The 26,995-nt window shown below is 51.5% G+C and overlaps 1 protein-coding gene across 5 annotated transcripts in view; it reads right to left on the bottom strand.

The window, feature by feature from the left end:
• SHANK3 (SH3 and multiple ankyrin repeat domains 3) overlaps positions 1-26,995 on the bottom strand; it is a 748,791-nt gene that overhangs the window by 58,416 nt on the left and 663,380 nt on the right. For all 5 annotated transcript variants that reach the window (XM_045026870.1, XM_045026889.1, XM_045026909.1 and 2 more), the window contains exons 17-18: positions 26,418-26,542; positions 1,302-1,437 (exon numbers count right to left, since the gene is read on the bottom strand). In XM_045026870.1, the coding sequence (XP_044882805.1) occupies positions 1,302-1,437; positions 26,418-26,542 (261 nt within the window). The remainder of the gene's footprint in view (positions 1-1,301; positions 1,438-26,417; positions 26,543-26,995) is intronic.

Here is a 26,995-nt window from a genome sequence, read left to right as displayed (position 1 = left end):
GAGCTCCTCCTGCACAGAGCCTGGGAATTGCCAAAGCCTCCCGTGTCTTTGGGTCCATGCTGGGTGGCCTGTGGGTACACCACCTTGCCAAAGAAAGCCTATAAACTCCGGGCTGAATTCTCCAGTCCTCTACAGCTGATTACATAGATGGTCCGTGAATAATTCCCCTGCATAAAGCTGCCAGGCACCCCAAGGCCCGTGAAAGGGGTGAGGCACACGGCAAAGGGGCTCTGCCCTGTCCTCCATTGGCTAAAGGCCTAAGGGCCTCCGTGGCTCAGGATAAGGAAGCCACGCCTGGCTCCCTGTGGCCCCCCTCCCCTAATTCCCCTGAGCTAATGGAGATTCCAGCCCTCGATCTCTTGGTGAACAGTGGGGGGCTCAGCCTGGCAGAAGCTAGAGGGGGCACTTCAGAATGCCCTATGGAGCCAGAGTCCGGGTGGTTCTCTCAGCCCAAGGGGGAGCCCTGGACGTGCCATCCTGAGCCCGGGTTGCCCGGTACCACTGGTCTCTGATACGCTGTTCATTCTGTCCTGGCCGGAGCCACCAGCCTGAGACTTATCCTGCACTGGGACACCTTATCCTGCTTCGCGCAGTCCAGTGCTCTGGCCGACGTGGTGCCCACAGGCCTGTGCTGCGTGCTGCAGTGTCTCCTGTGCTAAGTGCATCCCAGGGGTGTCTGTGCAGGCTGGCTGGTCCCGCCGCTGGTAACCACCTCCGGCCTGGTTTAGCTCAGGCTGCGCCTGGAGAGCCACTCACCTTCACTTCCGTCCCACTGTTGCTGTGAAACCCCCGTCTAGCTTTACAGACAGGAGCCAGTCTCCTGTCACCAGGGAGCAGCAGGCCGCAGCTCTCACCTTCGTTGGGCTGGGACAGGGCAGTAAACAGGCCCTGGGTAACGAGCAGCAAAGAATCATCCACGGGTCCAAGGCCCACACTGTGCCATCCGGCGAGGATCCGAGTGGTTACGGTGCCTGCACCAGGGGCACAGCTCTACAGCGCACACTGCAGCCACTCACGCTTTTAGCTCTGGAGGTTCAATTCACTGGTCAGCCAGATCCCCCTGGGTTAAATGAGCCGGGCTGGTGAGATAAGGGCCCCAGGGGAAGAAGCGGCTGAGCCGGGCCGGCAGGATAACAGGCCCTGGCAGCAGAGAAAGGCTTCCAGAGGTACCGAGAGCTTGGGCTGGTGGGAGACTGAACCCAGCATAACGAATGACTAAGCTGAGCCGGGGGGACAACCTGCAGAATGAGACGGAGCTCACTTGTTCACTGCTCAGAAACACCAGGCCACTCCACACCTACCCTTCTTCCGGACGACGTCTTCTGATTCTGGCTTGCGGCTGACGGAGACGACCTTCATCACCAGGTGGTTTCCCCCCTGCCGGATCAGCGACACCACTTGCTTGTGCCCTACCTTTACCACATTCACACCATTCACCTGGGACACAAAGAGACACTGATCAGCACAGTCGCTGCCCAGACCACAGCAAGCAGGCAGCAGGAACAAAGGGGGCTTAGGGGTCCCAGGCTGTGTTCTGAACTTGCCGAGCACACTGGTGATGTGTGTGCATCAGGAAGCAGGGTCGGGGACAGGAAACCCAGGTCACCTGCACAGAGCCCCTTTACTGCTCTGCAGTTAATAGTTAACAGAGGGGAAACTGAGGCTGACAGGTGACGTGAACTGTCCAAGATCACAGAGGGAGTCAGGGTCAGGTCTGAAGCCAGAGCTGATGGGCTTTCAGATGTTGCAGAGACCATGCTAACAGAAGCACTCAGATACAGTCAGCTCGTGTACAGTGGGGTCAAACGACCCGGGGGCCAAAGCCTGTCTCATTGATGTGTCCGTTAGAAATATCTGGAGATGGGCCTCCCTGTCAAGACCTAGGTGTAAATGACTTACACATTTACCGAGGACGACGACTCCCCCAAACATAAGGGCCAGTGTTTGAAACCAGGAGACTTAGAACTAGGCATCCTGGTACCAGGAAGAAAAATAAGCAATCTGCTGGCAAAAAGGAACCTACTCTGAACAATCTACTACTGTGACACCAACAGGCACAGTAATGAACTGTAACATCTGTGGCCACGCTGGACATTGCTGGGCAAACAACTCTGACCTCAGGCACCTGGGAAGCATGCGCACCATAAGTGGAATACGTGTATGGACAATCACTCAAAGGAGAACCCAGGAATTTCTGGTTTCTAGCCCTGAGTTTAATTCCCCAGAATTTCCTCCCTTATCAGCATGTTTGGTAAATCTCTTCAGCAATCAGTAGGCGCCATGTTAGATATCATTCTTCCTCCAGTTTCTAGTGCTAGTATCCAGCTTTTTAAAGACTTCTTGGGCCATAAAGAGTCTAGTTGTGATCCGAGGCCTCATGACATGCAATAAGATGTAGACTCGCACGAAATGGAAGAAATGAAAAAATCAGGCACCCGTTAGTCACTTAAACAAGTGGCCTGAATTTGAGAGGTACTGGGCACAGGAACCTCGTAAGTAGAGGTGCACAGCGCTTTTGAAAATCAGAGCCCAGATCTAGGTGCCTAAGCCTGGATCAGTATGCGCAGCTCTAGGCACCTTTGCTTGGAAGTGCTGGCCTCAAGCTCCTTGTGACTCAGTCACCTCCTTTGTAACACAGAGGTGGGCACCACTGAGGACCCACTTTTGTAAAGTGCTTTGACAGCTACTGATGAAAAGTGCAGTATACTCCAAGAGCCACTAGTGAGTTCATTAACGGGGTCTAGATGGCGGGCAGATGAGGACGGTTGACACTTTATCTATTGGTAATAAAATACATTTTTAAAAAGAAAATCTGTATAATAAAAGAACACTATTAAGGTTGCGAAATCAAGCCAGTTTATGTTGCCTGTGCAACATTCATTCTGCCCCCTTGTGCACATGCATTACGAGACCGTCGTCCACAGGGCCGCTGGCTCATTCAGTGCACAGGATGAACAGCTATGCAATATTTTTTTTCACATTTCTTTTAGTGACACTTGCCTTATGTACTGGACACCAGCCAAAGCCTGCCCTGAATAGTGCATTATTCATTTCCTCGTGGTCTTTTCTATGGTGCTCATCCACACAGCATCTGAGAGACTCTCAAACATTAAAGGAATTTATATCCACATCAACCCTGTGTGACAAGAGGAGCATGGTAGGAGGGGGGTGATTTTACCTCTCTGCACTGCACTGATGAGACCAGTGTGGGAATAACTGCATAGAGATCTGGTGTCAACATTTTAAAAATGGTGTTGAAAAATTGGAGGCTGCAGAGAACATAGAAAAAGATGAGATCTGGAAAAACGCCTCACAGTGAGAGATTGAAGGAGTTCAATCTGTCTAGCTTATCAAAAATAAGATTGAAAGGTGACTTGATTACACTGTATAAGTACCTTCACGGAGAGAAAATGTCAGGTACTAAAGGCAGAGGAAGGCATAATAAGAACCAAACAAACTATTGGGTGAAATACAGGAGTAACTGGGCAAAATGAAAAGGCCTGTGATATTCAGGAGGTCATAGTCTCCAATTTTTCAACATCCTTTTAAAAATGTGGACATCAGACCTGTACACAGTATTCCAGTATTGGTCTCACCAATGCCATATACACAGGTAAAATCAAATCCTTACTGCGCCTACTCACTACTCCCCTATTTATACATCTAAGAACTGCATTAGCTTTTTTTTTTTTTTTTGGCAATCGCATAGCATTAGGAGAGCAAGTTGAGCTGCTTGTGCATTCCGACCCTTAAATCCTTTGCAGCTTTCCAGGACACAGGCCCAGTCTGTAGGCATTGACAGCATTCCTTGTTCCTAGATATATAACTTTGCATTTGGCTGTATTACAAGGCATTTTTTTTGAGTGGGCCCAGCTTATCGCGCTGTATGACTGCCCCGTCCTCGTCACTATACACCACTCCACCAACCTCTGTGTCATTCACAAATTGTATCAGCTGTGATTTCATGTTTCACTCCCAGATCACTGATGGAGATGGTGAATAGCATCAGGCCTAGAATCGATCCCTGTGGCACTTCACTAGAAACACTCCCATGCAATGTTGATTCACCACTGACAACAGCTGCCTGAGGTCTGTCAGTTAGCCACTCCTTAACCCATTTACCATGTGCTCTATCGATCCGCACAGTGCTAATTCTGTGATCAGAATGTCCTAAGTGTGGTACTAAGTCAAATGTTGTACAAAAGTCTAAGTATATTACATCTACACAGTCGTCTTCATGAACCAAACTTGTAATCGCATCCTAGAACTAAATCCAGTTTGTGGGACCAGACCGATGCTCCATAAAACCACGCTAGCTGGCATTAATTACATTCCTATCCTTTAAGCCTTAATTAATTGAATCCTGTATTGGTTTTTCTGTTATTTTGCCTAGAACTGATAGACTAGCCGGCCTACACGTGTCCAGGTCATGCCACTTGCCCCGTTTGACTACCAGCACAACATTAGCATCCACTCTTCTGGAGTGTTCCTGGTATTCCAATATTTATTAAAAATCAACATCTGCGGGCCAGAGAGCTCCTCAGTGAACTCTTGTAGGAGTGCAAGTTATCTGGACCTGCAGGTTTGAAAATGTTTCTCCCTAGGAGAAGTTATCCAATATCCTGCTCAGTTACTACTGAATGGAAATACTTCATCATCCTCATGTGATACGATTAGATCATCCTGCATCTTTACAAATACAGACCAGGAACAGTTATTGAACACGTCTGCCTTTCCACAGAATCACAGACCCACAGGGTTAGACGGGACCACAAGGGTCCTCCAGTATAACCCCGTCAAGATGCAGGATGTGCTGTGTCTAAACCATCCAAGACAGATGGCTCTTCAGCCTCCTCCTAAAACCCTCCAGTGAAGGAGCTTCCACGACCTCCCGAGGTGTCTGGTCCATTGTCCGACTGCTCTGACAGTTAGGAAATTTCTCCTGAGATTTAATGATTTTCTGCATCATTAACAACAATTTAATATCTTCACAGAGTTTATGCCGAAAACGGCCACCAGCTCACGCAGTCTGACCTTTTGTGTATCACAGGCCATTACAACGCCCAGATACCCCCGTGATGTGGCACAAAGTGTCCCTGGAGGGGAGGTGAATCTGCACTGGAGTAGCCACCTCCTGCACCCCCTTCCCCCTGCCGTGTCAGGAAGGGGGAAGGGCGTGTCAGCCATGTGGTGGAGCTGACCCCATGGTGTGACATTTTCTGCCACCCCAGCTCCATTATGGAGCTCACGCCAATGGCAACCTTTCCAGTAGGCCCCTGGCTGCTCTAACTGCCAGGGAGGCTGGACAGCTGAGGGTCATGGCGCTGGCGCCACCACTCTCAGTTTGATCTCAGCGTGGAAAGTCAGGGCTGCAGGGGTGGCTACTGGTAGACTGGAGGGGTGGAGACCAGAGCAGGAGTCATGGGATTCGCGTGGGGAAGCTGTCCCAACAGCCTGGGGCATGGGCAGTAACAGCACGCTTGGCTCCAGAACACCCAGCTCCTGGCCGCGTAGCTGTGCGCAGAGTAGCCACACAAGCTGTGCCCACAGGACTGCCCCAGCGTGAGCAGCCAAAGGAAAAGAAGCCCCATGAAGCCCCCAATGGAGCAGTCCCTTCTGCTAGCCCTCAGGGCCAACGCGAGTGGCACTCCCAGGGAGAGGGGAAAGCGGGCAGGGAGCATGACTGTGCAGGGGCAGTACACACCAAGACTGACAGTTCCTGGGGAGTAACCGATCCTCCTTCTTCAGGCTGACCTCTGCACATTCCCACGGGAGGAGCCCAGTGAGCCATGCCGCTCTCATGAAGGTGCTGGGCTGAGGAGTTCTAGCTAAACAAGGATGTAGGTCTGCCCTCACAAAGCATCAGATCCAGACATCAAGTGGGGAGCACAGTCCTGTGCAGATCACAGAATCATAGAATCGTAGGGCTGGAAGGGAACTCGAGAGGTCATCTAGTCCAGCCCCCTGCACCGGGACAGGACCAAATAAACCTAGAGCATCCCTGACAGGTGTTTGCCCAACCCGCTTTTAAAACCTCCAGCGATGGTGTCATAGGTTTATTCCCCACTTTGAACTTTAGCGTCCACAAGATGGGGACCTGCATGGGCTCCTCTAAACTTAAATCCTAGTTTAGATCTGGTAAAGCTGCCACCTACTAGAAATTCCAGTGTCTAGTACACTCCCTGTTCCCCCAAACTTTCCCTGGGGAACACAGATCCCAACTTCCTTGGATCTTAACACAAAGGGAAATAATCCATTCCCCCCACCTTCTTCCCCCATCCCCTCGTCCTTGGGAGAGACCAATACAGATTCAAACTCCTTGAATCAAACAAAGAGGGATTCACTTTTCCCCCTCCCCTTCCCCTGAAAATCCAAACAAGGGAAGAAATCAATCAAGTTCTAAAAAGAAAAGATTTTATTAAAGAAAGAAAAAAAGTACACTATCTCTGTAATACCAGGATAAAACATACAGGGTCTAGCTTAGAAGCCTGGAGAGGCTTTCCCCGCCCCTCCTCCTTCCTCAGAATAATCAAAGTAACAGCAAACAGAAATAAAGATATTTCTTCAGCAAACACATAATTGCAAATGTAGAAATCAATTATAAGACTAAACCGCCTTCTAATACTCACTATACTGAATAGAAGAAAATACTTCAGGAAACCTTGGAGAACTTGAAGAATATGTCTGGCCTCTCTTAAATCCAAAGAGAGAACGGCAAATCAAACAAAGGACACAGACAAAGCCTTCCCTCCACAGAGATTTGAAATTATCTTGTCCCTTGATTGGTCCTCTGGTCAGGTGTTCATCAGGTTACTGAGCTTGTTAACCCTTTACAGGTAAAAGAGACTTTAACCCTTAACTATCTGTTTATGACAGATGGGGATTCCACAACCTGCTCTGAAAGTTCCAGAGCTTAACCACCCTTAGTGTTAGCAAGCTTTTCCTAATATCTAACCTAAATCTCCCTTGCTGTAGATTAAGCCCATTGCTTCTTGTCCTGCCTTCAGGGGACACTGAGAACAACTGATCAAAGTAATCTTTATAACAGCCCTTATATGGAAAGACTGTTATCAGGTCCTGCCTTCAGACTTCTTTTCTCAAGACTAAACACCCAATTTTTTTTAACCTTTACTTGTAGGTCAGGTTTTCTAAACTTTTTATCATTTTTGTTGCTCTCCTCTGGACTCTCTCCAATTTATCCACATCTTTCCCAAAGAGTAGTGCCAAAAACTGGACTCAGTACTCCAGCTGAGGCCTCGTACAGTAGGACAATTAGCTCCCATGCCTTACGTATGACACTCCTATTAATACACCCTAGAATGATAGTAACTTTTTTTGCAATGGCATCACATTGCAACCCCTCCCAACTTGGTGTCATCTGCAAATTTTATAAGCATACTCTCCACTGCATTATCCAAGTCATCAATGAAAATACTAAATAGTGTTGGATCCAGGAGCCTATAGAACCCTACTAGACACATCCTCCAAGTTTGACAGTGAACCATTGATAACTACTTTCTCAGAATGGTTTTTCAACCAGTTGTGCATCCACCTTATCATAACTTCATCTAGACCACATTTCTCTAGTTTGCTTACAAGAACGTCATGTGGGACGGGGTCAAAAGCCTTACTAAAACGAAGGTATATCACATCTACTGCTTTCCCCCATCCATTTGGCCAGTAACCCAACCAAAGAAGAAAATTCGGTTGGCTTGGCATGATTTGTTCTTGATAAATCCATTCTGGCTATTACTTAATAACCTAGTATCCCTTAGTTGTTTACAAATTAATAATTTGTTCCACTATCTTTCCAGGTATAGAAGTTAGGCTGACTGGTTTATAATTCCACAGGTCCTCTTTGTTCCACTTTTAAAGACAGATGCTATGTTTGCCCTTCTCCAGTCCTCTGATTATGATGGCCCCTTCTTGGCTTAAACTCTATGAGTCCTCACCCCTCCTGTAGGAGTGTCATGGAGTCCCCGGGCGATGCTCTGGAAAAGACGGTTACTCACCGTAGTAACTGTTGTTCTTCGAGATGTGTTGCTCCTATCCATTCCAGTTAGGTGTGCGCGCCGCGCGTGCACGGCTCTCAGGAACATTTTTACCCTAGCAACTCCGGCGGGCCGGCTGGGCGACCCCTGGAGTGGCGCCGCTATGGCGCCTGTTATATACCCCAGTCGGCCCGTCCGCTCCTCAGTTCCTTCTTGCCAGCTACTCCGACAGTGGGGAAGTAGGGCGGGTCTGGAATAGATAGGAGCAACACATCTCGAAGAACAACAGTTACTACGGTGAGTAACCATCTTTTCTTCTTCGAGTGATTGCTCCTATGCATTCCAGTCAGGTGATTCCCAAGCCTTACCTAGGCGGTGGGGTCAGAGTGAGACGTGGCAGAGTGTAAGACTGCAGAGCCGAAGGCTGCATCGTCTCTGGATTGCTGCACCAACGCGTAGTGGGAAGCGAAGGTGTGGACAGAAGACCAGGTGGCCGCTCTACAGATGTCCTGGATGGGGACATGGGCCAGGAAGGCGGCCGACGAGGCCTGCGCTCTCGTCGAGTGAGCGGTGAGGCGGCATGCAGGCACGCGAGCAAGCTCGTAGCATGTCCGAATACATGACGTAACCCAGGAGGAAATCCGCTGCGAGAAGACCGGCTCGCCCTTCATGCGGTCGGCGACTGCTATAAACAGCTGGGTCGAACGCCGGAAGGGCTTCGTCCGCTCGATGTAAAAGGCAAGGGCCCTGCGGACGTCCAGGGTGTGAAGCTGTTGCTCCCGAGGGGAGGCGTGCGGCTTCGGGAAGAAGACCGGGAGGAAGATCTCCTGGTTGAGGTGGAAGGCCGACACCACCTTAGGGAGGAAGGCCGGGTGTGGTCGAAGCTGCACCTTGTCTCCGTGGAAGACGGTGTATGGTGGACCAACCGTTAGAGCACGGAGCTCAGAGACTCGTCTTGCAGATGTAATAGCGACGAGGAAGGCTGTCTTCCAGGAGAGGTAGAGCAGAGAGCACGTGGCCATAGGCTCGAAGGGCGGTCCCATAAGCTTGGCCAGAACAAGGTTCAAATCCCAGGTCGGGGCAGGACGCCGCACCGGCGGGTACAAGTGGTCCAGGCCTTTAAGGAAGCGGGAAACCATCTGGTTGGAGAAGATGGACCGACCTCCCATGGATGGACGAAAGGCGGACACTGCTGCCAGGTGCACCTTCAAGGAGGAGACTGCAAGACCTTGCTCCTTAAGGTACCAGAGGTAGTCCAGGATGGTAGGGATAGGGACTACGAAGGGATTGAGGCCTCGTTGATCACACCAGAGCGCGAATCGCTTCCATTTCACAAGGTAGGTGGAGCGAGTGGAAGGCTTTCTGCTCTCTAGCAGGACTTGCTGTACTGCCGCCGAACAGTCCCTCTCTTCGTGGGTCAACCACGCAGGTACCTAGCTGTAAGATGGAGGGACTGTAGGTTCGGATGTCGGAGTCTGCCGAAGTCCTGCGTGATGAGGTCCGGCCATAACGGAAGGGGGATGGGATCCCGAACGGAGAGCTCGAGCAGCAGGGTGTACCAATGCTGCCTCGGCCAGGCCGGAGCTCTGAGTATGACGTGGGCTCTGTCCCTCCGAAGCTTCAGTAGCACGCGGTGCACGAGCGGGAACGGAGGGAAGGCGTAGAGGAGGTGATCCATCCAGGAGTAAAGGAAGGCGTCTGACAGGGAGCCTGGCGAGCGACCCTGGTACGAGCAAAACAGGTGGCACTTCCTGTTCTTCTTGGAGGCGAATAGGTCTATCTGGGGAAACCCCCACCTCCGGAAGATTGTGTGTACGACAACTGGACGGAGGGACCACTTGTGGGAGAGGAAAGACCTGCTGAGATGGTCGGCCAGCGTGTTCTGCACTCCCGGAAGAAAGGACGCTTCCAGGTGAATTGAGTGGGTCACGCAGAAGTCCCACAGGAGCAGCGCTTCCTTGCAGAGCGGGAGGAGCGGGCTCCGCCCTGCTTGTTCACATAGAACATCGCCGTCGTGTTGTCCGTGAGCACCGCTACGCATTGGCCTTGCAGACGGGCGTGGAAGGCGTGACACGCCAAGCGAATTGCCCGCAGCTCCCTGACGTTGATGTGGAGGGAGAGCTCCTGGGGCGACCAGAGGCCCTGGGTGTGAAGGTCGCCCAGGTGGGCCCCCCATCCCAGCGCCGAGGCATCCGTTGTCAGAGTCAGGGACGGACGAGGAGGGCGGAGCGGGACTCCTGCACACACGACCTCTGGGTCCAGCCACCAGCGGAGCGAGGCGAGGGTGGGCTTCGTGACCGTGACTACCGTGTCTATGGAGTCGCGGTGCGGGCGGTACACCGACGCCAGCCAGGATTGAAACGAACGAAGACGCAGTCTCGCGTAGGCAGTGACAAACGTGCATGATGCCATGTGGCCCAGAAGGCGTAGGCAGGACCGAACCGTCGTAGTGGGAAAGGCGTGCAGGTCTCGGATGATGGAGACCATCGTTTGGTGTCGAGCGCGAGGGAGGCAGGCTCTTGCCACCGTGGAATCGAGGACCGCTCCGATAAATTCCACTCTCTGCGATGGAGTCAGTGAGGACTTCTCGGCATTGACGAGAAGGCCCAGTGCCCGAAACAAGGAGAGTATCTCGGCAATTTGGTCTGTTACCAATTGTTGGGATGGCCCGCGAACCAGCCAGTCGTCGAGGTAGGGGTAGACGTGAACTCGACGACGGCGGAGGTCTGCAGCCACCACCGCCATGCACTTGGTGAATACCCTCGGCGCGGTGGATAAGCCGAAGGATAGTACCGCAAACTGGTAGTGTGCGCTGTTGACCATGAAACGTAAATAGCGTCGATGGGGAGGGTAGATCGCGATGTGGAAGTACGCGTCCTTCATGTCAAGGGCGGCAAACCAGTCTCCCGGATCCAGGGAGGGAATGATGGTCCCCAAGGTTACCATACGAAATTTGAGCTTGACCATGTACTTGTTGAGCTCCCGGAGGTCCAGTATGGGTCTGAGGCCTCCCTTCGCCTTGGGGATGAGGAAATAATGGGAATAGAATCCCCTGCCCCGCCTGTCGTGCGGCACCTCTTCTATGGCACCCATCCTCAACAGCATCTCGACCTCTTGCATTGCTCGTGAGAGGGGTCCCTGAAGAGGGACGGGGAAGGTGGGTGGGAAGGAGGGGGCGAAATAAACTGAAGGCGGTAACCATACTGGATAGTATGGAGTACCCAGCTGTCCGATGTTATTCGGGACCATGCTGGGAGGAAGCGGGAAAGGCGGTTGCAAAACAAAGGGGTTGGATCCTGGAAAGAGGCTGGTGGGCCGTCCTCGGGCGTCCCATCAAAACTGTTGCTTAGGCCCTTGCGGGGCCTTGGACGACGCCTGGGCCTGGTTGCGCCTGCTGCCTGAAGGTCTACGGTGATTGAGGCCGTTGCGCCGACTATTATAGTGCCTTGACCTGGCCTGTGTAAAGGGCCGGAAGGACTGTTGTTGGCGGAAGGAGCGCCTCTGGGTAGCTGGTGTGTGCATATCCAGAGTGCGGATAGCTACACGACCGTCCTTCAGGGTCTGTATCCTCGAGTCCGTTTTCTCTGAGAACAGGCCGTGAGTCTCAAAGGGCAGGTCTTGTAGGGTATACTGCACCTCCGGCGGCAAGGTGGAGGACTGCAGCCAGGAGATGCGCCGCATAGTTACTCCAGAGGCCAAGGTTCTGGCCCCTGAGTCCGCCGAATCCAGAGCAGCCTGGATGGAAGAGCGGGAGGCTTTCCTGCCCTCTTCGACCAGAGCCGAAAACTCTTGGCGGGAAGCCGTCGGGATCAGCTCCGAGTATTTCGTGAGGGACACGAAAATGTCAAAGGCGTACTGAGCTAGGAGGGCCAGCTGGTTTGCAATGCGCAGCTGGAGACCCCCCGCCGAATAAACCTTGCGGCCCAACAAGTCCATGCGCCTGGCGTCCTTCGACTTCGGCGCTGGGGCTGGCTGTCCGTGCCGCTCACGATCGTTAACAGACTGGACGACCAGTGAGTCCGGAGCGGGGTGAGTGTACAGATACTCGTATCCCGTGGGGGGGACTGAGTATTTACGTTCAACGCCCCTTGCAGTAGGGGGGACGGACGCCGGCGACTGCCAGATGTTTCTGAATTGTTTTGATAAACGGCAGGGCCACCCGCATCGGGGCCTCCGCGCCAATGACATTGGTCACTGGGTCTTCATCTTCCGGGACCTCCGCCACCGGGAGGTCAATGGCCTTTGCCACCCTGCGGAGAAGGTCTTGGTGGGCCCACAGGTCAATCGGGGGAGGGTCTGCCGTAGCGGCGCCCGCCACCGCCTCATCCGGAGAGGAAGATGAAGACAGAGTCTGTACCACCACCTCTGCCGGAGGCTGCTCAGGGGCTTGGGAGGTTGACGGAAGCACTGCGGGATCCGACGACGGTAAGGTCTCCCCCGGTGGTGTTGGGGGAGGCCTGCTCACCGTGGCCTCTGGTATCCTGCGTTCAGCACCCACTGGGCGCTGGGACAAGGGGAGCCCTTGGGACTCATGGCAGGCCCAGGGGACCCAAAAACCCCACTGCTGGTGTCCAAGGTGTTGGCTCTGGGTGGGAGCCCGGAGATCTGTCTCGCTGCCCGCCTGGGAGGCGACTGATGGCTGACGCGAAGGCCACGGGGGTGCAGAGGCGCTGATGGAGTGCAGCGCGGAAGGAGGCAGCTTGTCCCCAGACGGTGCCGAGGAGCGGTGCCGGCCGTCACGGTGCCAGGATGGAGATCTGGACCGTCGACCACTTCGGTACCGGGAGCCTGAGCGTGACCTCGATCGTCGGTGGCGAGAGCGGCTTCGGGAGTCGCGACGTCGAGATCGGTACCGGGAACTGGATCTCCGACGGTACCATCGGTCCGGTGACCGGGACCGTGAGCGGCGCCGGGAGTGCGACCGGTACCGCGAGACTGAGCGGTACTGGGACTGCGACCGGTGCCGGGATGGGGAGCGGTACCGAGACTGGGATCGGTGCCGGGATCGGGACCGACGTGACGGCGACCGTTGCCTGGATCGGGACCGGGTCCGAGGCTTGGAGTGTTGTCCATCTCTCCCGTCAGGGGTCTGGGCCGCATCATTGCCGGCTTGCCCAACGATTGAACAGCCCGCACCGGCGGTGCCGGGGGCCGGAGGCTCGGTGCCTCTACGAGCTGAATAAGCTCTCTCGCCGTCACGAATGTTTCAGGCGTGGACGGGAGAGGCAGCTCTACCGCGGTCTGCACCGGGGAGCAGGGAGGTACCGGACTCGACGGCTCTTGAGGTGCCGGAGTCAACGGAACCGTGCACGGCTTGTGCACTACCACAGCCGGTGCCGGAGGTGCCGGAGGTAGCTGGGTAAGCTGTCCCGAAGCTGCAGGTTTAGGAGCCGGGTGCGCCGTCTTCCGCTTCCTCTGGGGGGAGAGGGAACGGTGCCGGGACTTCGGTGCCGTCTGTGTCCCTTTAGGAGCGTCGGTACCGGGACGGCTCGGTGCCGCTGGTGCGCTGCGCGCCGAGGATGGTTTCGGCAGCGCCAGGGACGGAGCGGGGGGCTGAAGTGCCGCCTCCGTAAGGAGCTGTTTAAGGCGAGAGTCTCGCTCCTTTCTCGTGCGTGGCTTGAATGCCATGCAAATCGGGCACTTATCTGTCCTGTGTGATTCCCCGAGGCAGCGCAGGCAGGAGTCGTGCGGGTCGCCGATGGGCATATGCCGCTGGCAAGCCACACAGGGCTTAAAGCCCGGTGCCTTGGGCATGAGCCCACACCGGTTGTGGAAGAAGAGGGGCTAACCCCTCTAATTCCCTACTATACTATACTACAACAACTATAACAACTATAACAACTAACTTATTCAACTAATCTAACTACTAAACTAAGTTAAGCAACTATATACACTAAAGATATGGAGAAACGCTAGGGCTGTGGAGGTGAGAGACCACTCCACTGTTCCAACTGGCCGTCACGGGCGGTAAGAAGGAACTGAGGAGCGGACGGGCTGACTGGGGTATATAACAGGCGCCATAGCGGCGCCACTCCAGGGGGCGCCCAGCCAGCCCGCCGGAGTTGCTAGGGTAAAAATATTCCCGAGAGCCGTGTACGCACGGCACGCACACCTAACTGGAATGCATAGGAGCAATCACTCGAAGAAGAACTGCTCCCCACAAAGCCAGTCAGGACTTTGGGGAGCCTCCTCTCCCTCGGAGCAGACTATCTTCAGGGCAAGAAGCTCACATGGCTTCACCTCCTGGGTCTCTCCTTGGAGCATTCAGCATCCTCTGCCCCTCCGTGCGCTTCCCACAGCGAGTCCGCCCAGGTGGGATCCTGGGGAATCCACAGGGTCCTGCACCCCCACGTCGCAGTCAGACGTGACTCTTAGCCAGCCAGTAAAACAGAGGTTTATTCGATGACAGGAACACGGTCTAAAACAGAGCTTGTAGGTACAGAGAACCAGACCCCTCAGCTGGGTCCATTCTGGGGCCCAGCGAGGCAGACCCCACGTCTGCCCTCACTTCCCGTCCCTAGCCAGCTCCAGACTGAAAACCCTTCCAGCCCCTCCTCTCTGGGCTTTGTCTCTTTCCTGGGCCAGGAGGTCACCTGATCTCTTTGTTCTCCCACACCTTTAGCTATCACCTTGCAGGGGGGAAGGGCCCGGGCCATTAGTTGCCAGGAGACAGAGTGTCGGACAGAAACTGAGGCACCCACGCAGTATTCAGAGGAAACATTAAAACCAGTCCCCCCCACTTCCTCACAAGGCGTTCTCGAAGATAACGGCTCACAGTTCTGACATTGCTTCAGCTAGTTCCTTATGTTCCCTAAGGTGAATTCTGTCAAGCTCTGTAGACTTGAATGCATCTGATTTATCTAACTATTCTTTAACTTGTTTTCCCCCTGTGCTGGATTGTGTTCCACCCCCTTGTTGTTAATGTTAATTGTGTTAAGCATCTGGTCACACTTAATCTTTTTATCAAAGACTGATGCAAAATACACACTGAACACCTTAGCCTTCTTGATGTCATTCCTCATTAGCTTTTCTGACTAGAGGACCGACACTCTCCTTTGTCATCTCTTGCTCCTAATGTATTTAGAGAACCTCTTTTTACTGCCCTTTATGTCCCTTGCTTTTTTTGCCTTAGCCTTTCTGATTTTGTCCATACATGTTTGTGCTGTTCTTTTATACTCCTCCGCAATCTGTCCAGGTTTCCACTTTTTGTAGGATTCCTTTTTGATTTCCAGGTCATTAAAGAGCTTCTGGTGGGGCCATACTGGACACTTTCTGTTTTTCCTATCTCTCCTTCGCATCGGGATTGTTTGCTGTAGTGCATCTAATATTGTTGGGAATGTTGGGATGATGATTCCTCAGAATGTTGGGAATCATCAAGAAAGGGATAGATAATAAGACAGAAAATATCATATTGCCCCTATATAAATCCATGGTACACCCACACCTTGAATACTGCATGCAGATGTGGTCACCCCATCTCAAAAAAGATATATTGGAATTGGAAAAAGTTCAGAAAAAGGCAACAAAAATGATCAGGGGTATGGAACAGCTTCTGTATGAGGAGAGATTAATAAGACTGGGACTTTTCAGCTTGGAAAAGAGGCGACTAAGGGGGGGATATGATAGAGGTCTATAAAATCATAAGTGGTACAGAGAAAGTAAATAAGGAAGTGTTATTTACTCCTCCTCATAATACTAGAACAAGGGGCCACCAAATGAAATTAATAGGCAGCAGGTTTAAAACAAACACAAGGAAGTATTTTTTTTCACGCAACACACTGTCAACTTCTGGAACTCCTTGCCAGAGGGTGTTGTGAAGGCCAGTACTACAACGGGGTTCAAAGGGGAGCTAGATAGATTCATGGAGGATAGGTCCATCAATGGCTATTAGCCAGGATGGCCAGGGATGGTGTCCCTAGCCTCTGTTTGCCAGAAGCTGGGATTGGGTGACAGGGCATAGATCACTTGATGATAACCTGTCTGTTCATTCCCTTTGGGGCACCTGCCATTGGCCACTGTCAGAGGACGGGATACTGGGCTTGATGGACCTTTGGTCTGACCCAATCTGGCCGTTCTTATGTTCTATTGTCTCTCTGAGAAATTGCCAGCTTTCCTGAATGCCTTTTCCCCTTAGATTTTCTTCCTATGGGACCAGGGCCAGCCTTAGGGGTGGGTGACCACCCAGGGCGCTGTGGTGAGGGGGAGACCATCCAAGTGTTGGTGAGCCTGGGCTGCCAGAGAGGAGGTGAGTGCAGGCGAGCCCAGGGCTGGTGCTGCCAGCCTGGTGGGGAGGCACAAGCAGCAGGGCTCACTCCTGGCGAGCCAGCAGGCCAGCTCCTGGGCATGGGAATCAGGGGGTGTATGGCCGGGGGAGCCTCTGAGCTCAGAAACTCCTCCCTGTGCAGCTTGGCCTGGGCAGGTGGAGAGTGGTGGTTGGCTAAGAGACTCTGTCCCATCCTGGTAGACAATGACCTGGCTTCATTTAAACATGCTTTTGTTACCTCCTGCCTGGATTCCAGCAATGCACTATATCTGGGCATGAAAGAGTCACCCCAAAGAAACTCCAATTGGTACAGAACACTGCAATGTCTCCTCAGCAGCACTGGCAACTGCAAGCACATCCCACCTGTCCTCTGCTTGCTAATTGGGTTACCAAAGACTATCAAATCAAGTTCAAGGTCTTGGTCCTCATATTCAAGGCCGTGGGTAGCTAAAAGATCACCTAGAGCCCTGGGGGGAGGGGAAACTGCACTTGGGAGCTCTAGTGTCCACTGCAAGGGCCACATTTGCGCAGGAGACAGAGCTTTCTCCAGGCCCAGTCCAGACTGCGGAACCAACTCCCCCAGCACTAAGCATCACCAAAACCTCACCCCCTTCCCCTCCAAGTAAAAGCACCTCTCGCTGGCCAGCCTTTACTTACGTAAGCATAGAGCACATGTAACGTGCTACATTATTTTTAAAAAGCCCACAAAATTCCTCCTTGGGGATGGAGAGAAAGCAAGACCCACATGGGACACCTGCTTGTAACGTCACTCGCTGCCTGCTGCTCAGCTATCGCAATAAAAAGGGCCACATAAGAACGTGAACAGAACAGAGTTCCCCTGATAATCTTCCACACCAAGCTCCCTTTCCCAACCCCCAATTCATTTATCCGGCGCCCCCCAGACCCTGCCACCAACCGCTCCCCACCTCGTCACAGATGCTGCTGTGCCCTGGCCTGTTGCTCTCCTTAGTGTGGGGCTTCTACTTTTCCACAGCCCCTCTGCTTCCTCACTCCACTCTTGGTGCTGCTGGAGGGGGGGGTCTCTCTATCACCCCCTCCAGCCTGGATGGGGGTCAGCAGAGGGGTGTCTCACACCCCAGGAGGGAGTTTCTTCACTGCCACCCCCTCCCCCATCACAGCTCTAGTAGGGCGGCACTGCTGGAAGTGCCTCCCTCCCGCTCTACCAGCCATCACTGGGTGCTGGAGGAGAGGGGCAGTGCAGCTGGCTGGGGAGCGGGAGATGTATGTCCTTGCCCACCGAGGATCATTATGGGGCATTTTCTCAGAAGCCCGGGATGAGGCCTGAGTGCCTGTGGGCTCTGACTAGATGGGTGAGCCATGGGCACCAAAGGGGACATGGGGAATACCCTAGGATCTTAAAGGAATCAAACTGTACCATAGAATCTCTATGGATAGTAATTCCATTCTCGAATAATAAGAATATAGCAGTAGGGATCTATTACCGACCACATGACCAGGATGGTGATAGTGACTGTGAAATGCTCAGGGAGATTACAGAGGCTATAAAAATAAAACCTCAATAATAATGGGGGATTTCAACTATCCCCATATTGACTGGGTACATGTCACCTCAGCACAGGATGCAGAGATAAAGTTTCTTGACACCTTAAATGACTGCTTCTTGGAGCAGCTAGTCCTGGAACCCACAGTGGGAGAGGTAATTCTTGATTTAGTCCTAAGTGGAGCACAGGATCTGCTCCAAGAGGACCACTTGGTAATAGTGACCATAATATAATTAAATTTAATATCCCCGTGGCAGGAAAAACACCACAGCAGCCCAACCAGGTAGCATTTCATTTCAGAAAGGGGAACTACACAAAAATGAGGAGGTTAGTTAAACAGAAATTAAAAGGTACAGTGCAAAAAGTGAAATCCCTGCAAGCTGCATGGAAACTTTTTAAAGACACCATAACAGATGCTCAACTTAAATGTATACCCCAAATTAAAAAGCATAGTAAGAGAATCTAAGAAGTGCCACCATGGCTAAACAACAAAGTAAAAGAAGCAGTGAGAGGCAAAAAGGAATCCTTTAAAAAGTGGAAGTTAAATCTTAGTGAGGAAAACAGAAAGGAGCATAAACTCTGGCAAATGAAGTGTAAAAATATATTAGTAAGGTGTAGCGGGGCGGTCACCCGCTCCAGTTTGGAAGGGGTTAAAAGCAGCCCAAGGAAAGGGCTGCCCCAGGGAGCCAATCAAGAGCGGGCTTGAGGCAGCCAATCAGGGCCCAGATGGGCCAGTATAAGAAGGGCTCCTGGGGAAAGGAAGTGAGTCTTGCTCCAGCAGTGAAGCAAGAAGGACCTAGCTGCCTTGTAGAGACTCTTGCTCCAGCTGGGGAGCAGAGAGGATCAGGCTGCTTGGGAGAGCAAGCAGGGTATCTGAGGCAGAGCAGGGCTGGGGAAGGACAGGCAGAGCTGAGGAGCTCTGGCCTGGTGACTCCCTAGGCTGAGGGAATTACTAGGCTGAAAGGAGGCAGCTGAGGCTAGAAAGGTAACAGGTCCAACCCCCTTGCCAGTGATGAGTGGCCATTACAGACTGCAGTTTGCCCCTGAAAGAAGGGGCTAGATGACGACTGGCAGTAGCCACTGACACAAGCTGGGTATAGGGGGGTTGGGGTTCCCCTGAGGATGAGAGACTCAGAGTGTGGGGACACTGCTGGGGGGGCAGTACCCCAAGGTATGGGGCACCATGGTTCGGAAGGGACGCGTGGCCTGAACTGGAGGAGATAAAGAGACTGCAGAGGGGCAAGTAAGGGCAGGGGAGAAACTGGCAAGAGGAGGGCGCTCCTGAGCTGGATGAGCTAATTCCCAGACTGACCAGCAGGAGTCACCACGCCGGTGAGTTGGCAGCTTGCTACAGAAGGCCAAAAAAGAATTTGAAGAACAGCTAGCCAAAGACTCAAAACGTAAGAACAATATTTTTTTAAGTACATCAGAAGCAAGAAGCCTGCTAAACAACCAGTGAGGCCACTGGACGATTGAGATGCTAAAGGAGCACTCAAGGACGATAAGACTTTGCGGAGAAACTAAATGAATTCTTTGCATCAGTCTTCACGGCTAAGGATGTGAGGGAGATTCCCAAACCTGAGCCATTCTTTTTAGGTGACAAATCTGAGGAACTGTCCCAGATTGAGGTGTCATTAGAGAAGGTTTTGGAACAAATTCATAAACTAAACAGTAATAAGTCACCAGGACCAGATGGTATTCACCCAAGAGTTCTGAAGGAACTCAAATGTGAAATTGCAGAACTACTAACTGTAGTCTGTAACCTATCATTTAAATCAGCTTCTGTACCAAATGACTGGAGGACAGCTAATGTGACGCCAATTTTTAAAAAGGGCTCCAGAGGTGATCCTGGCAATTACAGGCCGGTAAGCCTGACTATAGTAAAATTGTCTGACACATAGATTAACATAATTTGTTGGGGAAGAGTCAACATAGTTTCTGTAAAGAGAAATCATGCCTCACCAATCTACTAGAATTCTTTGAGGGGGTCAACAAAGGGTAGGAATTAATGGTAAATTCTCAGAATGGAGAGGGGTAACTAGTGGTGTTCCCCAAGGGTCAGTCCTAGGACCAATCCTATTCAATTTATTCATAAATGATCTGGAGAAAGGGGTAAACAGTGAGGTGGCAAAGTTTGCAGATGATACTAAACTACTCAAGATAGTTAAGACCAAAGCAGATTGTGAAGAACTTCAAAAAGATCTCACAAAACTAAGTGATTGGGCAACAAAATGGCAAATGAAATTTAATGTGGATAAATGTAAAATAATGCACATTGGAAAAAATAACCCCAACTATACATACAACATGATGGGGGCTAATTTAGCTACAACGAGTCAGGAAAAAGATCTTGGAGTTATCGTGGATAGTTCTCTGAAGATGTCCACGCAATGTGCAGAGGCGGTCAAAAAAGCAAACAGGATGTTAGGAATCATTAAAAAGGGGATAGAGAATAAGACTGAGAATATATTATTGCCCTTATATAAATCCATGGTACGCCCACATCTCGAATACTGTGTACAGATGTGGTCTCCTCACCTCAAAAAAGATATTCTAGCACTAGAAAAGATTCAGAAAAGAGCAACTAAAATGATTAGGGGTTTAGAGAGGGTCCCATATGAGGAAAGATTAAAGAGGCTAGGACTCTTCAGTTTGGAAAAGAGAAGACTAAGGGGGGACATGATAGAGGTATATAAAATCATGAGTGATGTTGAGAAAGTGGATAAGGAAAAGTTATTTACTTATTCCCATAATACAAGAACTAGGGGTCACCCAATGAAATTAATAGGCAGCAGGTTTAAAACAAATAAAAGGAAGTTCTTCTTCACGCAGCACACAGTCAACTTGTGGAACTCCTTACCTGAGGAGGTTGTGAAGGCTAGGACTATAACAATGTTTAAAAGGGGACTGGATAAATTCATGGTGGCTAAGTCCATAAATGGCTATTAGCCAGGATGGGTAAGAATGGTGTCCCTAGCCTCTGTTCATCAGAGGATGGAGATGGATGGCAGGAGAGAGATCACTTGATCATTGCCTGTTAGGTTCACTCCCTCAGGGGCACCTGGCATTGGCCACTGTTGGTAGACAGATACTGGGCTAGATGGACCTTTGGTCTGACCCGGTACGGCCTTTCTTATGTTCTTATGTTATGTTCTTATGTGGACAAGGGGATCCAGTGGATAGAGTGTACTTAGATTTTCAGAAAAGCTTTGACAAGGTTCCTCACCAAAGGCTTTTAAGCAAAGTAAGCTGTCATGGGATAAGAGGGAAGGTCCTCTCATGGATGGTAACTGGTTAAAAGATAGGAAACAATGGGTTGGAATAAATGGTCAGTTTTCAGAATAGAGAGAGGTAAATAGTGGCGTCCCCCAGGGGTCTGTACTGGGCCTAGACCTATTCAATATATTCATAAATGATCTGGAAAAAGGGGTAAACAGTGAGGTGGCAAAATTCACAGATGATACAAAACTAGTCAAGATAGTTAAGTCCCAGGCAGACTGCGAAGAGCTACAAAAGGATCTCACGAAACTGGGTGATGATCTCCAGGACCCAACAGTCCAAACAGATCTTCTGTTATGCTGGAAAAAGTTGGGTTAAGCATTCCCCAAAAGGTGAGATAAATGGAGAAGGCAGATCTAACTTCAGAGCTGTCTCTGAGCCTTCTAGTATATCTAGCCTTGAAGAATTAGATTTGTATCAGGATATGTTGGTTAACATCAATTTCACTGTGCAGGCAGAAACCAACAAAAAATATTTCCATCAATAACAACAGAAATGTACAGATAGGCAAAGTAAGAAAAATGCTGCTTCAGAAATTATTAGAGTCAAAACCCAGTAATCAGTGGCGGCTCTAGGAATTGCGCCGCCCCAAGCAGGGCGGGACGCCGCGGGGTGGCACTCTGGCGGTCGCCGGTCCCGCGGCTCCGGTGGACCTCCTGCAGACCACCGAAGCTGCAGGACCAGCGGACCCTCTGCAGGCACGCCTGCGGGAGATCCACTGGAGCCGCGGGACCAGCGGACCCTCCACAGGCATGCCTGCGGGAGGTCCACCGGAGCCGCCTGCCGCCCTCCCGCGGCACGCCGCCCCAAGCACGCGCTTGGCGTGCTGGGGTCTGGAGCCGGCCCTGCCAGTGATTTAGAATTTTGACTTAGGCTTGTTGCAAATGGACTAGTGAATGACCTGTAAAACCGGTTGGGATTTGCGGATTTATGGACATTTAGTTTGTATATTTGGACATGTGATGTTTAACAGTTTGTAAAGCTCTAACTTCTTGACTCTCAACTTTTACTGTCATTAAATAATTGTCTGACTGCCCCGCCCCCACACATAATTTTTCACAAATGTGGAAAAAAATGCTTAAAATAAACACTGATTTTATCTGTCAAAATGATATAAAAATACAAAGTGAATTCTGCCAAGCCTAAATATATCCTCAGTCCTAGACACAGCGCCCACTGAGGCTGGAGAGATGCAGAGGGGAGGCTCCCTAACGCCCCTGCAAGGTCTGTCTAGCTTCCCTGATGTCTGGCTCTGGGTTGTGCCGTCCCTGAGAACAGCTGGAACAGGAGGCTGACAGCCCTCACACGGTGGGCTGGCTCAGGTCCGAATGCCTGGCTCTTGCCTTGAGGGCACTTCAGTTTTTAAAAACCTCCTCAGCCTTGGAATGGAAAAGTCCCAGCTGCGGCCGAAGACCTGGTTTCAGTGTCGGAGATGTGAAAGGAAGCCATCACAGAGTGCTATGACTCCTTCTAGCCCTTCTTCAAGAGTTCAAGAAACTCCTGCCTATTTTCCTCTGGTATAAATTGGGCCCAAGAGGCCATGTCAGACCAAAGGAATTGTCCTGCTGGGTCAGACCATCTAGCCCAGTAGCCTGTCTCTGACAAGCAACACTGTCAAATGCTTCAGAGGAAGGTTAAGAAACCCAGTGATGAACTATTATGGGATAACCTGTCCAGTGGGGAAGTTTCTGTTTCACTCCGCTCACTGGTTCTTCCTCCTTCTCTTCTGACCGGCAAAAACCACATTTGCCCCTCCCACATTGCAGGGGATACGCGAGAAGGAGCTGGGACGCCTCCACAAGTTTCCTTCCCTTTTTAAGAGGCGGTGGCTTCGGCTTGGCTGCACGTCTCTTTCATGATGTTACTGAAGTGCGAGGCCCAGGTGGCCCACCAAGGGTAGCGTACCCAAGAACAGTCCAAGGACGTAAATAAGGCTCAGACGAAGTCCCTGCTCCACTGTCTGGCTCTCTACAAGCAGCAGAAACTGAACTGGGTGTAACTAGCTTTTCTCAGATCTAAGAACTCCACTGAACCAAACTCGGCAACAGTCAGAGTAACAGACGCCACAGCTGTGATGCTGGCACCAGTCTGAGCTACAGCAGAGACTCCAATGGCACCAAAGGTGTGAAGGTTTCAAGGAAAGTGCCAGAACCAACCACCCAGATCCAATATTATTGTGGGGCAGGTCTCTGGCCTGTGCTGTGCAGGGGTCAGACGAGATGATCACAGTGGTCCCTGCTGGCCTTGGAATCGATGAAGCAGGGAATAGTTCAGGCTCAACATGGATAATGAAATATGGACTCATAGTGGCTTGGCACCTACTTGTCTAACTCCCCCAGCTCACTCTCTTGTGAATCCATCCAATTGTCCCCCCCCCACACCGTGTGTCAGCCTGTGTGTTAACACAGCACCCAGCGCACTGGGGTTCTGATCAGCACCAGCAGCTCGGGGAGTGAATGTCATATGAATGCTAAATCATGTTGACAAAGCGTCTGTATGCTTCCCACACCAGGTAACTCATCGTCCCCGACTCAAGGGCTGGGCTCCCCAGACAGGATGTCTTGCTACGCCCCAGCCCCAGCCCCAGCCATGGACACACAAGCCATGTCAGCGGAAACACTGGTCAGGGTTTTCTTTGTTTTTTTACTGATCGGTGTGGCTGGATTCTGAGCGTCTGTTTACACACTAGCATATACGGTAATAAGATTTCCTTCATTCTAATACTTAACTATCTATACAGCAGCATTAGGAAACAATACCACAAAAGTTCAAGTTTGGTTGTTGTTGTTGTTTTAACAAAATCAGCGAATTCCACGTACAAAAATGTCATTAAGGCAGATGAAAGGCAGAGCATAGCTATCTACTGATTGTCTCTGACTTTCTGCTGAAACTGCTGGAGCCTGCGGCATGGCGCTGGAAGAGTGCAATGCTCTGTATCACCTCAATGCAATACCTGGCTGGAAGCCCCAGGAGCTGTGATATTTCAAACTGCTCCAGTAAATGTCCTGTGGTGAACAATCCTGCACTGGCCTCCAGAAGAGGGACTTTATGGCATCCAGTGGACCATTTCTATTTCTAACCTCAATTATTATTATGATTCCTGGTTAGTGGCAGGGGACATTGTGACACCCTCGCACCCTCAGATTCACCACTGTCCTATAATTAGGCTGTTTTGTACAAAGTTTGCCTTGTGAGGTATCACTCTAAAAGCCTGGGTCTGTTGAACGTTAATATCTGGTTGGATTGTACGTGCTGTAATTGTATGTGAAGTTTTGTTGTGTGTGTGTGTGTGCGTGTGTGTGTGTGTGTGTGTTACTGAAAGATGTTGTGAAGCTGGAAACGCCCACAATTAGCCTTTCATGTACAACAATGAAGAAGCTAGACCAGAGGTGAGCAAACTTTTTGGCTCAAGGGACACATCTGGGAATAGAAATTGTATGGCGGGCCAAGAATGCTCATGAAACTGGGGGTTGGGGTGAGGACTCTGGCTGGGGGTGCAGAAGTAATGGCATGTGCCCCTCCGGCTCCTATGTGTGCTGCCCGGTATGCAGGTGCCACTCCTGCAGCTCCCATTGGCCGTGGTTCCTGGCCAATGGGAGCAGCGTGTGGACCCCCCTGGCTGCCCCTACGCATAGGAGCTGGAGGGAGAACATGCTGCTGCTTCCAGGAGCCATGCGCAGCCACAACACGCATGGAGGGGGCAAGCCCCCAACCCCACTCCCCAGCTGGAGTGTGGCAAGCCCCGGATCCTGCTCCCCGGTGGGAGCTCGAGGGCTGGATTAAAACATCTGAAGGGCCGGATGCGGCCCCCGGGCCATTGTTTGCCCACCCCTGAGCTAGGCAGTGCTAATGGCCCATCAACAAAAACAATAGCCATGGAAAAGACTTGTCCTCACCAGGGAACACTTCAGACAACCTATGGATAATGGCTGCCATGACTCATCAAGATGCCAGGGCATGTGACTAGACCGGAGGATACTGAACTCCATTTTGGTACCTGTATTTTTCCACAAACTGGGCTGGGAACTTGTCTTGGAACAAAGGGGTTCCCGCCGTATGGAAGAAACTATAAAAGGGGGAAGTGACATCACCAAGGGGCCTCACTCCCTCTACAGCTCAATGCCTGGAAACACTTTAGAAACAACGAGTGAACTGGGGGAGTGCTGCTCCCAGGCTGGAAGAGGGGATTCCTGCCTGTGTATAGAACTTCTACAAACTGCTTGTACTAGCTAACAGCTGAGACACTGTTTGATTCAAATCTTATCTAGTATATTGGGCTTCGATTGCGGTTTTTGTTTATCTGCAGGGTATCTACTTAGCTCTGTTTGCTATCACTTATAATCACTTACAATCTATCTTTCTGTAGTTAATAAACCTGTTTTATCTTAACCCGTGTGTCTGAGTGAAGTGTTAGGGAATCTCAGCTCTGTAACAAAGGCTGGTGCGTATCTTCCCCACAGCGAGGGGGAAGCAGGCTAATTACTGAGCTTGCACCGTACAGACCCCTGACTGGTGCAGGACGGAATAATTCTGGGTTTCTGCTCCAGTAGGGGGGCAAGGCTGGGGAGCTGGGAAATTGGCTGGTGCCTCCATTGTTGGTCCATGAGTGGCTCGGGTAAAGCACGCAGGTAACTCAGTTGGGGGTGTGGTGCCACCTGCTGTCGTGTTGTGTGGTGATAGAGCCCAGAAGGGCTGGCTGTGTGAGAGGGCTGGGCTAACGCAGTGTGAGAGGCCAACCCAGCTGACTAGTCAGGGGGCACAGCGGCTCCCGCAGCTTCCAGGCTTCACCCCAGGGTACCTCCCATCACAGCCAAGTCAGCCTGTTTCCTGACTGGTGGAATGGGAAGCACAGAGCTGCCTGCATGACTTCCCTGGCTGCATTGTCACATCTGGAGAAGCTGGAGGGTTTACTGGAGGAGCCGAGACAGGAGGCAGATTCAGAGATTTAAGTAATGAGTAAGGGTAAGATTATATCACAGAGCTCACGGATTCCATGACATACAGAAACCTATGTGACATTTTCCAGCCCCAGGGTGGTGGGCCAGAGCAGTCAGCTGGCAGGGGCCCTGGAGCTCTGAGCCGCTGTGGGCAGCAGGGGGCCCCCACAGCTCCGAGCCGCCATGGGCAGTAGGTGCTGGACCCCTGCCTTTCTGCAGTGGTGCTCAGGCTCTCATCTCCTCCCCTACCATGTCAGCCCCCTTTTGTCATGGTTATTTTTAGTACAAGTCCGGGACAGGTCCGGGACAGGTGATTTTTGTTTATAGCCCATGACCTGTCCATGACTTTTACTCAAAATAACCGTGACGGAATCTTAACCTTAGTAATGAGCACACTTAGCTCTCCTCAGCCTCTGGCGCTTACCTCAATCAGAAAGTCTCCCGTGCGAAGTCCTGCTTTCCAGGCCACACCTTCCACATCCACTGACTCCAGGTACTGGAGCGCTGGGAAGGCTGGAGTTGGGGTGAACTCCTCAATTGGAGTCTCCGCTGAAAGAGAAAGACCAAGCCCCAATTAGCAGTACGCAGCAGGGAGGCAACAGAACATTCAGTGACGTCTAGGAAAAAGCTCTCCAGGAGTTTTACTGGCTCAGAGACCAAGCCGAGGTGTCTCTGCTGAGCACCTGACCCGCTCCCCTTGCAGCATGGTGATTTAATGCTATTTATGTACAGTCATTTCTGTGATGTTCATCACTGTACAACCTGCTAGTGGCCCCCCAGAGCCACATTTACCTCTCACACAGAGTTGCATTCATCCTCCACAAGATGCCCAGAGCCACTCATCCCAGTCCCTCTCCCAGAGCCACGTACCTACAGAAAGAGGGTCCATGCTTACTTAGACTTTAACCACACGTCTGGCTAGGAAATATGGTCCCCAATACACATGAAATTTCCTCCCCACCAATCAACCAAAATCCCCTTCCAGCCTCTACTCCCTGCTCC

This window comes from Mauremys mutica, chromosome 1 (genome assembly GCF_020497125.1).
Source record: "Mauremys mutica isolate MM-2020 ecotype Southern chromosome 1, ASM2049712v1, whole genome shotgun sequence".
NCBI lineage: Eukaryota > Metazoa > Chordata > Testudines > Geoemydidae > Mauremys > Mauremys mutica.
Note: the sequence above shows the minus strand (reverse complement) of the source record. Positions and strands in the feature narration are given on the sequence as shown.